Raw genomic sequence first — 11,971 nt, forward strand, 5'->3', positions numbered from 1 at the left:
GTGGTCTCATGTGCTCTTCACCCATTTCCCCCCAATGATTGCATCTTAATTATAGTACAGTATCAAAACAGGAAATTGACATTCATACAGTGTATGAATACATTAATATCAGTTTATCATATGTGTGGATTTCTGCAACAACCAATGCAATCAAGATATTGAACTGTAACATCATTATAAAGATCTTTCTCACATTACCTCATTTATATTTATACTCATCCCCTCTTACCCTCCTTATCTCTAACTATTGGTAGATGCTAAACTACTTTCCAGCTCTATAACTGTGACTTTGAGGATGTTATATAAATATAATCATACAGTATGTGACCTTTTGAGATTGACTGTTTTCACTCAACATAATTCCTTTGAAATCTAAGTTGCTACATGTACCATTAGTTCATTTGTCTTCATTGATGAATAGTATTCCTTTACATGAATATACTACAGTTTATCCATTCATCTGTGTAGGACATTTTGGTTGTTTTCAGTTTGGGGATATTAAAAACAAGAGTGTTTTAACTATTTTAGGACCTGTGCATTTCAATACAAATTTTATAATAATTTTTTCTAATGTCTACAATCTTGCTGAGATTTTTATAGGGATTATCTATTAAACCTATCTAGCACTTTGGGGAAAATTGTCATCTTTACTATGTTTTTTGTTTCTTTGTTTGTTTTTGTTTGTTTGTTTTTTAAGTTTCTTTGTCTTTATTGTTGGGAATATTACAGATGTCCTCTTTTTATCCCCACTGATCCCCTCCACCCCACATCCATCCCACCCCCAAGCTTTCCCAATACCAATGTCTGTGTCCATGGGTTATGCTTATAAACATACAAGTTCTTTGATTAATCTCTCCCCACCCACACCCCCGTCCCCACTTTCCCTCTGAGATCCCTCAGTTTGTTCCATGCTTCTATGTCTCTGGATCTACTTTGTTCATCAGTTTATTTTGTTTATTATATTCTGCATATAAGTAAAATCATGTGGTATTTTTCTTTCTCTGACTGGCTTATTTCACTTAGCAAAATACTTTCTAGTTCCCTCCATGCTGTGCCAAAGGATAAAATATCCTTCCTTTTTACAGCTGCATAGTATTCTATGGTGTAAACGTCCCACAGCTTTTTTATTCACTCATCTACTGGTGATCCACTTGGGCTGTTTCCAGATCTTAGCTATTGTAAATTGTGCTGCTGTGAACATAACGGTGCATAAGTTCTTTGTGATTGGTGTTTCGGGTTCCTTTGGATATATTCCTAGAAGTGAAATCACTGAATCAAATGGCAGGTCAATTTTTAATCTTTTGAGGAAACTCCATACTGCTTTCCATAGTGGCTGCACCAGTCTGAATTCCCACCAGCAGTGTACTAGGATGCCCTTTTCTCCACACCCTCGCCAGTACTTGTAGTTCGTTGATTTGTTGATGGTAGCCATTCTGACAGGTGCGAAGTGATACTTCATTGTGGTTTTAATTTGCATCTCTCTGATGATTAACAAAGTTGAGCATTTTTTATAGGTCTCTTAGCCATCTGTATGTCCTCTTTGGAGAAGTGTCTATTTAGGTCCTTTGCCCATTTTTAATTGGATTGTTTGTCTTCCTTTTGTTAAGTTGCACGAGTTCCTTATATATTGTGGATATTAACCCTTTATCAGATGTGTCGTTGGAAAATATGTTCTCCCATACAGCGGGCTCCCATTTCTTTTTGTTGATGGTTTCTTTTACTCTGCAGAAGCTTATTCTTGATGCAGTCCTATTTGTTTATTTTCTCCCTAGTTCCTCTTTCCCTAGGAGATGTATCAGCAAGCATATTGCTATGAGAGATGTCTGAGATTTTGCTGCCTATGTTTTCCTCTAAGATTTTTATGGTTTCATGTCTTACACTTAAGTCTTTTATCCATTTTGAATTTACTTTTGTGTATGGTGTAAGTTGGTGGTCTAGTTTCATTTTTTTGCATGTATCTGTCCAATTTTCCCAACACCATTTATTGAAAAGACTGTCTTTACTCCACTGTATGTTTTTGCCTCCTTTATCAAATATTAATTGACTGTAATGGCATGGGTCCATTTCTGGGTTCTCTGCTCTGTTCCACTGATCTATATGTCTGTTCTTGTGCCAGTACCAGGCTGTTTTGATTACAGTGGTTTTGTAGTGTAACTTGATTTCTGGTATTGTGATCCTTCCAACTTTGTTCGTCTTTCTCAAGATTACTGTGGCTATTCGGGGTGTTTTTTGGTTTCATATAAATTTTCGAAGTGTTTGTTCTAGATCTGTGAAATATGCTGTTGGTATTTTAATAGTGATTGCATTGAATTTATAGATTGCTTTGGGTAGTATGGACATTTTAATGATATTAATTCTTCCAATCCATGAGCATGGTATATTCTTCCATTTGTTTATATCTTCTTCTGTTGCTTTTTAAAATTACCTGTAGTTTTCCAAGTATAGATCTTTTACATCCTTGGTTAAATTTATTCCTATATATCTTATTTTTTTAGTTGCAATGGTAAATGGTATTGTTTTTTTTTTAGTTTCTCTTTCTGAGAGTTCATTGTTGGTGTATATAAATGCTATCAATTTCTGGATGTTAATTGTGTATTCAGTTGCCTTGCTGAACTCATTTTTCAAATCTAGTAGTACTTTCATGGAGACTTTAGGGTTTTCTATGTACAATATCATGTCATCTGCAAATAATGACAGTTTTACTTCCTCCTTTCCAATTTAGATACATTTATGTTATCTTTCTGTCTGATGGCTGTGGCAAGGACTTCCAGTACTATGTTGAATAAGAGTGGTGAAAGTGGACATCCGTCTTGTTCCTGTTTTTAAAGAAAATGGTTTTAGTTTCTGACCATTGAGTATGATGTTGGCTGTAGGTTTGTCATGTATGACCTTTATTATGTTGAGGTATGATCCCTCTATTCCCACTTTGCTGAGAGTTTTTATCAGAAATGGGTGCTGGATTTTGTCAAATGCTTTTTTCTGCATCTATAGATATGATCATATGATTTTTGTCCTTCGTTTTGTTTATGTGATGTATCACACTTATTGATTTGTGGATGTTATACCAGCCTTGCATCCCCAGAATAAATCCCAGTTGGTCATGGTGTATGATCTTTTTAATGTATTATTGGATCCGGTTTGCTAGTATTTTGATGAGGATTTTAGCATCTATGTTCATCAGGGATATTGGCCTGTAATTTTCTTTCTTTGTAGTGTCTTTATCTGGTTTTGGGATTAGGATGATGCTGGCCTCATAAAAAGAGTTTGGGAGTTTTCCCTCCTCTTGAATTTTCTGGAATTGTTTGAGGAGAATAGGTGTTAATTCTTCTTTGAATGTTCCAAAATTTATTTTATCTAAAATTAACTTAGCCACTCCTATTTTCTTTTTTTTTTTAAACATATCTTTATTGATTTCGGAGAGAGAAAAGGAGAGAGATAGAGAGAGAGAGAGAGAGAGAGAGAAACATCAATGATGAGAGAGTCATTGATTGAGCCAGCAACCCGGGCATGTGCCCTAACGGCGAATCGAACCCCGATTGCTGGGATCCCGGGTCAATGCTCAACTGCTGAGCCACGCCCAGCCAGTCTTTCTTTTGATTAATGTTTGCATGGTATGTCTTTTTCTATATGTTTACTTTCATCCTATGTATATCATTATATTTGAAGTGAGTTTCTTGCAGACAGCGTTTAGTTAGATCATGTTTAATTTTATTCACTCTGACAGTCTATGTGTATTTAGACCATTTGTACTCAATGTAAATATTGATATGTCAAGTTTTCTTCTCTTTGTCTCCCTATAGGTTACTTGGATATTTTTAGTTTAGTGTAGGTTTTGTTTAAAGGTCTCACATTTATTACTAAACCAGTCTACTATTGCAGAAGAAAAATCAAGAGAAAAATCAGGCTTCCAATAATTTCCCAATTAAAATGCCCAACTGTACAGACAGTACTGATCTTTTCAGTCATTTAAAGATGCAAGCAACCTGGATACAGAATAAATATGTATGCCATCTCTCATGTGTGATTCCTTATAGATCCTGTTCTGTTCTTCTCCAATGTCTTCTCTTGGAGTTGTACCCTATTTTATTACCAGTTTTCATCCAAATCCATTGGGAAATGGGCCGATTCTGCTTTTGTTTCTTGGCCAGGAACCTCTTGATCCTGAAATTCTTGTGAGAAGACATAGTGAAGGAGAAGCAACTTCATGCACCACGATGGCAGAGAAAGAGAAATTTAGTGTAATTTTTAAAAATACATTTTTAAAAAAAATATATCTTTATTGATTTCCGAGAGAGGAAAAGAGAGGGAGAGAGAGAGAGACAGAAACATCAATGATGAGAGAGTCGTTGATGGAGCCCACAACCCGGGCATGTGCCCTGACCGAGAATCGAATCCTGATAGCCTGGATCCTAGGTTGACGCTCAACCTCTGAGCCACCCCCAGCCGGGCTAAAAATACATTTTAAAAAATAGATTTTTATTGATTTTTTAGAGACAGAGGAAAAGATAAGGAGGGAGAGATAGAAACATCAATGACAAGAGAAAAACATCGATTGGCTGCCTACTGCACGGCCCTTACTGGGAATCGAGGCCGAAACCCAGGCATGTGCCCTGACCAGGAATTAAACCAGTGACCCCTTGGTTCATGGGTCAGTGCTCAATCCACTGAACACATCGGCTGGGCAGTTCAGTGTAGTTTTTAATTTATCTCTTTGAATAGCATTTTAGTGATTGATGTGATTAATCCACTATACATACATAACATCACATTCTACTGGCATCAACATTTTTCAAGCTACAGTTAATTATAGACACTGTACCTCCCTTTATGTTTCTTTGTTCTCCTCCATTTATAATACAATTGTCTTAAATACTCCCCTTATATACATTGAGAACAACATCAGTGTTATAATTTTCTTCAACTATCAAATATAATTTATAAACTCATGAGAAGGAAAGTGTATTAGTTTTCTTGGGTTGCCATACCAAAATACCACACACTGGGTAGTTTAAACAACAGAAATTCACTTTCTCACAGTTCCAGAGGCTAGAAGTAAAAATTCAAGGCACTTTGGGGTTTGATTTCTTCTGAGGCCTCTCTGCTTGGTTTGCAGACGACCACCTTCTTTCTGTGTCCCCACATGGTCTTTCCTTTATGTGCATGCATGTCTGTGTTTCAACCTCCTCTTCTTATAAGGATATCAGTTATATTGGATTAGGGTCCAGCCATATTACCTCATTGTACCCTGACTACCTCTTTAAAGGCTCTTATCTTCAAATACAGGCACATTCTGTGGTGCTGGGGGCTAGGACTTCAACATACGAGTTTAGGGGGAGAATACAATTCAGTATATAACAGAAATCTTATTGTATTTACCCATATTTTTGCTCTTTCTTCCTTTCTGATGTTCCAAGATCCCTTATTTTATAATTTTCTTAGTTTTGAAATTTTCTTTTCTTTTTAAATATGTCTTTATTGATTTCACAGAGAGGAAGAGAGAGGGGGAGAGAGAGATAGAAATATCAATGATGAGAAAGTCACTGATCAGCTGCTTCCTGCACGCCCCCTACTAGGAAACCAACCCCCAACCCAGGCATGTGCCCTGAAGGGGAATGGAACCACCATCTCTTGGGCCATAGGTCTATGCTTAACAGCTGAGCCAAACTGGATGGGCTACTTTGCCTTCCTTTTAAGGTTGCTATAGGTCTGCAAGACACAGGTTCTCTTAATTTTCTTCCTCTAAGAATGTTTTGATTTCATCTGGCTGGGTGCTAAAAAAAAAAAAAAATCAATAAAAAAAATTAGCTTTGCTTGGTGTGGCTCAGTTGGTTGGGCATTATCCCGTGCACCAAAGGTTGCTGGTTTGATTCCCAGTCAGGTCACATGTCCAGGTTGTGGGCTTGATCTCCAGTAAGAGGCCTGCAGGAGGCAGCCGATGGATGTTGCACACTCACATCAATGTTTCTCTCCCTCTTTCTCACTTCTTCTTTCCCTAAAAAAATCAATAAAAATATTTTTTAAAAATTTAAAAAATGCATCAGTCATCTATGGTGGCATTCAAGGTTGTTTCTATTTCTTTAGTTTTCAGGTTTGTCTATGATGTGTCTTGGCATGGATTTTTATTATTATTATGTTTTGAGTTAAATTAGCATCTTGGATCTGTAGGTTTATGTCTTTTGCCCAATTTGGGGAAATTTTGGCCATTTCTACCCCCAAACACTTTTTCAGCCCCACCCATTTTTTTTCTCCTTCCAGAACTCCAATTACATGGAAGTTAGTTAGACTCTCTTCCTCTCCCCCTCTTCCCCTCCCCTCTCTCTCTCAGTTTATTATTCACATTGGGTATTTTCTTTTGCTCTATTTTCAAGTTCACAGATTCTTTTTCTCTGCCTTTTTCATTCCGATTTGAACCAACCCACTTAGTTTTTTAACTTGGTTATTATATTTTTCAATTCTAAAAATATCTATTTTGTTCTTTATATCTTCCATTTCTTTGATGAGAATTTTTATTTCTTTGTTGAGGCTTTCTATTTTTATTTGTTTTAACCATGTTTGTAATTGCTCATTAAAGCACTTTTATGATAGTTATTTTAAAACTTTTTTTGATAATTCTAACATCTTTGTCCTCTTGTTGCTGTTGATAGTCTTTTGTCATTCCAATGGAGATAATCCTGGTTCTTGATGTGAAAAGTCATTTTTTATTGAAACCTGGACATTTTGGGTATTTTGTTATGAGACTCTGGGTCTTATTTAAATATTTTGTTTTACATGTCTTCTCTGATACTGCTCTGGTATGGGAAGAGTGAATGTTGACTCATTACTGCCATGCTGAAATTAAAGTCCAAGTTCTCCATAGACCTCCATTGATATTCTAGGGGAACATTGTTGAAAGTCTCCACTCTCCACAAGGTTTCCTGTGACATTACTCCAACAAGTAGAGGGTGAGGGGTCCCTCATTCAGGTGGAAATGAAAATTCAACCTCCCCACATGATTTTCACTGATACCATGGAACAAGGCTCTTGTCACCTCTTGGTGAAGATAAAAATCTCGGCTCCCCACTCAGCATTCTCTAACATTTTCCTGGCAGGCGGTGGTGTGGGGTTGGGTGCTTCATTCTAGCCTGGCCAGCGTAGAAATCTAGCCTGTCCATTTCATCTTTGCTGACAATGTTCAGGGTGGGGCCACAGATTTTTTTCTGTGGTGTTTGGTTGGGGTTTTCTTTCTAGCTACTTTTCCCCTTTCCTGATCCTTTGTCTGGAGAGAGCAGGTTTTTCTAGGGCTTTATTTGGGGTAGGGGGTCTTTGCTCAATATTGTTGCTGGCTCCTTTAGCAACCAATCTGGGATATATTAGGCAAGAATAAACTCAAAGGACTCACTTCTGTGTCATTCCTTGGAACCCAAAGTCTCTAACTTGTCTGCCTTCCTCTGTCTAACTTTCAGAGTCCTATTTTTGTTCTATAGATATTTACCAGGCTTTTTAGCTATATTTATTGAGTAGAATAGTAGAAAGTGTGTCTTCTTCACCTTACTAGACGTAGAAGTCCCATAATCCCAAATGGTAATTTTTTAATCTTTGGCTTATTTGACCTCCCTGCAGTATCCAACTCTGTCAACTACATATTCCTTCTTGAAATTCTCTTTATTTTGATTGTTACTCCACTCTCTGCTTGTCTTCCTAAGTATCTTGCTGCTCATTCTTAGTCAACATTATGGGATCCTTTTCCTCTGCCTATCTGATAGAGTTGGGAGTTCCCCCAGTTTCACCATCAAATTTCTAATTTTCACCCTATAGCCTATCACAATTGACTCTCAGATCTAAATAGCAAGTTCAGATCTTTTTGTAAAATTCCCCATCCATATTGCAATTGCCTACAAGACATGAATACTTCTCAAGACTTGAATGCCTCTCAAGTATTGCAAACTTAGCATGTCAAAAATGAAGCTCTATCATTTTTCATCTCAAACCTGACATTTTCTTGTATTCTTGGAGAGGTGGTATGATATAATAGTTATGCATGTGCTCTCTGAAGTCTAGATTTAAATTCAAGTTCAGTTTATCACTACCTACATAACTATGGGCAAGTTCTTTAATTTTTTAGTGCACTAGCTTCATCATGTGTAAAGTGGGGTAACAGCTATTTTATAGATTGAAGGGTAGATTACTATTACTTAAAATTCTTCAAAGGCGTTTCCCCTTTTCCAGGGTCCAATCCAAACCCATTACCATGGCAAACAAAATTTAGTCCCATGTTTGACACCCTCCCTGTCACTCCGTTATCATTGTTAATACACAGTCTATAATCTGCCCTACTAAACTTTTAGTTTTTAAAATGTACCGTGTTATTTCTGTCCCTACTTCCTGAAAGATTTTGTCCTGCCCTTCTAAAATAACTCTTCTCATGTTTTAAGAAGATCCTTCAACCTTTAAACTCAAGCTGCTGAAGAACCTTCCTTGATATATTTAACACTTGCATAACCTTTGCCATGCCCTAGGAAGTATTCTAAAAATCTCTACATGCATTAACTCATTTTATTCTTCTTCTTTTTTTTTTTAAATCCTCACCCGAGGCTATTTTTTCCATTGATCTTCAGAGAGAGTGGAAGAGGGAGAGGAGAGAGAGAGAGAGAGAGAGAGAGAGAGAGAGAGAGGAACATCAGTGTGAGAGAGACACATCAATTGGTTGCCTCCTGCATGCACCCCAACTGTTGTCAGGGATCGAGCCTGCAGTCAAGGTACATGCCCTTGGCTGGAATCAAACCCCGGGCCCTTCATCTACAGGCTGAGCAAAACCATCTAGGGAAGCTCATTTTATTCTTACAATTCCATGTGTGGTATTGTTATCCTTATTTTTATTGATAAAGAGAATAAAGAACAGAGAGATTACACAACTAATAAAAGGCTAAGTGAGTCCTCCACTCTAGTCTCATTCTTCCCAAACCTAAGGTTAGACTGGGTACCCTTTTTATGTGTTTGTACTTAATTTTTAAACACACCTCTAACTTAGCATTTATCAATTTTTTTATTGTCTATCCCTCCCACAATACATGGAGGTCAGAGGCTATCTTTGTATCCCAATCCCCAGCATAGGGTTTGGGCCACTAAATGTTTTCTGAGTTGAATGAATGGGATATAGGTTGGATGAAACAAAATTAAACAGGAATGAAAGTAAGAGACTATTTTTGAATCCAAGAATCAGCTGTACAATGCAGGATGGGAAGCTTTGTCTTCACACCAGCCTATGTAAGAAACATTTAGATTTCTGATTTGACAGTGACCCCCATTCCAGAAAACAGTGGGTTATAGCTGTCAAAAATTTAAAGGCAGCCTGACCGGGCGTGGCTCAGCAGTTGAGTACCGACCTAGGATCTAGGAAGTCTCAGTTCAACTCCCGGTCAGGGCACATGCTTGGGTTTCGGACTTGATCCCCAGTAGGGAGCATGCAGGGGGCAGCAGATCAGTGACTCTCATCATTGATGTTTCTATCTCTCTCTCCCTCTCCCTCCCTCTTCCTGAAATCAATAAAAACATATTAAAAAATATATATTTAATGGCATAGCAACCCTCATTAGCTCAACCTCTCACAGCTGGATCATAACAGCTCCGCCCTGTCCTCATCATGAACCACTTCTAACTTAGGTAAGGCACGCAGTGAATTTCAAGTCTAAAATGGCATCAAGTGGAAGTTACTTTCAAATTTCAAAAACATTAAAATGAAAAATGTGTCACACACATACATACACATGTACATATATGTGTGTGGCATGTACATAATGACATGGGAAATTTACATCTGTTTCCTTTTAGAAATGATTGAATTAGAATCACTGGGTTTGTGACAAACACGACTATGATGGAATACAAAAACAATGGATGCTATTTTTCAAAAAACTTTTTAGTCCTGTTACATTATCTCAGGCTGTAAAATAATGCAAAACATGGAATTGGAGATACAATACGGTCACAACAACAACAACAACAACAATGACAAAATCTAGGCTTAAAAAAAAAAAGGAGAGAAAAAAAGACAAAATGTTAATAGGAATTGTCTTTGGTTGTGGGAATATGAGAGGGTTGGATTATTGTCCCTCATTATTTATACATTTTTGTATTTTTCAAACAGTTTTTTGTAATGAGAACACTGTATATTTTCCTCTTGATGTTTCTTATCTGTTCTTTAAGAAAAAAGAAAAAGAAAAATGGCTGAGAGCCATTGTAAGATGTCATTGATTGCAAAACCCATACTGCCTTCGAAGTAAAAAAAAGCATGCATCTTAAAGTTGATGAAACATGAATATCTGCAGCCTTCACCCCACTAGCCATCCATTGGCAATGCTAGGAATAAACACAAAGCTTTTGTATAACCTCTGTGTTGCAGCATTTCCTTAAAACCTATTTCCCTTGTCCTGCTTCTCTCTGTTAGTATAGGCAGTACAAGAGGGTATCCGTTTCTCTGTCTCCATTTCCTTGTTAAGATTTTACTCCTCTGGTCTTAAAGCCCTACTCCAAATCCTAGACCATGTGGGTGAGGTTGAACCCAGATCTCTGAACCTTCTGGTCCCCAAATGGAATCTACAGTTAATAAGCTAATTGTCCAGATGTCCCTGACTTTGAAGACCCCTTTACCCCTTGGGCTTCTGACTCTCAATCAGCTTTTTCTTGTAGCTTAGGGCTTGCTTCACCCTTTGGACACTATTAAACCCACTGGTGGCCCCTCAAAGGCTGACCTCTACAACCCACTTAGTTTCAGCAGTACTGCTCTGCTCCATTATGAAAAGCAGCCTCACAGCTGCGACAAGAGCAGCTCCAGAAAACACTTCATCATGGCTTGAAGCCTGCCGTAGTGTTTAAAGCATATTAGCCACTTGATTATTAGCCGGTGGATCATTTATTTTGTGAATTATCTGTGGTCACTTAGAGCCTTAGTTTGCCCCTCCTCCCAATTGCAGAGGCTGCAATCCAAGCACCTCCACTCTCAACCACCAGGATCCCTCCTCCTTTTGCCAACAATTCATATGTGCTCAGGAAATGCAAATTCATCCTAATACTTGCCCAAGAAAAGCAGAATTAGGAACAGAGGTGGCTATAAAACAAATTCTGAAATACATCTCTAAGCCAAAAGGAGATAATTTGAAGTTTATCAGTAGCAGGGATAACCTCAATTAGTGTGTATAACTAGGAGTGGGCTTAATTCTTTGAAGACACTCCGAGGCATACACCAACATGTAATCTGATGAAATCCATGCAGTGAAATAAGTATTATATATATTTTAGCTGTCCACAGGTAGATCACATTTAATTATCTGGCCGAAAATAGACTAAAAATCAGATAACTAGATAAAACCCCAGAGAAAAAGAATGGAATGACCTTAAAGCTCACCACTGAAAAATAAGAGATTTTTAGATGCTAAAGAGATAGGGGTAGGAAGATGAAGAAGTAAAAAACTGGGTAGAGAAAAGGAAAGGAAGAAGAAAAAGGATGGGAGAAGGACTTGTAGACAGCCTGGGTATATTTGATGGTAACAATAATGAAAATGGAAAAGAAAGTCAACAGTTCTAATTTTCTACCTGCTACAGTCTGGGGCAACTATAGCTGACAAGGGGTGACTCAGGGATATCTAGAGGAATGAATTGTAGATATTGCATTTATTTTTCAACAGGCTGAAAATAAAAAGTGCAGGCAAAAAGGTGGAAAATATGGTAAAATGAAGTAATGAGGAAAAGGAAACCAGAAAATGAAGCCCGAAAGGGTCTGAGACAGGAAAAAGAGAAGCATGTGGTGAAAATTCAAGCTAAAAAGTAGTTGAGGTTCAGCTATTTTAAGAAATGCCTGATGTGGAGAGCCAAATGAGACACAGCTTTAGTCATCATTGTGCCCTCAATGCTTAGTTTAGTGCCTGACACATTGTGAATGCTCACAAAGGTTTTGTATGGTTAAGGATACATGTATATGCGTGTGTACATGTGAGGA

The 11,971-nt window shown here is 37.6% G+C and overlaps 1 protein-coding gene across 1 annotated transcript; it reads right to left on the reverse strand.

The window, feature by feature from the left end:
• Window positions 1-4,028: 4,028 nt before the first annotated feature.
• Window positions 4,029-4,184, reverse strand: LOC107541344 (large ribosomal subunit protein eL39-like). Its single transcript, XM_087813621.1, has one exon. The coding sequence runs from the start codon at window positions 4,182-4,184 to the stop codon at window positions 4,029-4,031; it is 156 nt and encodes a 51-aa protein (XP_087669747.1).
• Window positions 4,185-11,971: the final 7,787 nt, after the last annotated feature.

The sequence above is a fragment of the Miniopterus natalensis genome, chromosome X, assembly GCF_054644295.1.
Source record: "Miniopterus natalensis isolate mMinNat1 chromosome X, mMinNat1.hap1, whole genome shotgun sequence".
NCBI classification, from domain to species: Eukaryota; Metazoa; Chordata; class Mammalia; order Chiroptera; family Miniopteridae; genus Miniopterus; species Miniopterus natalensis.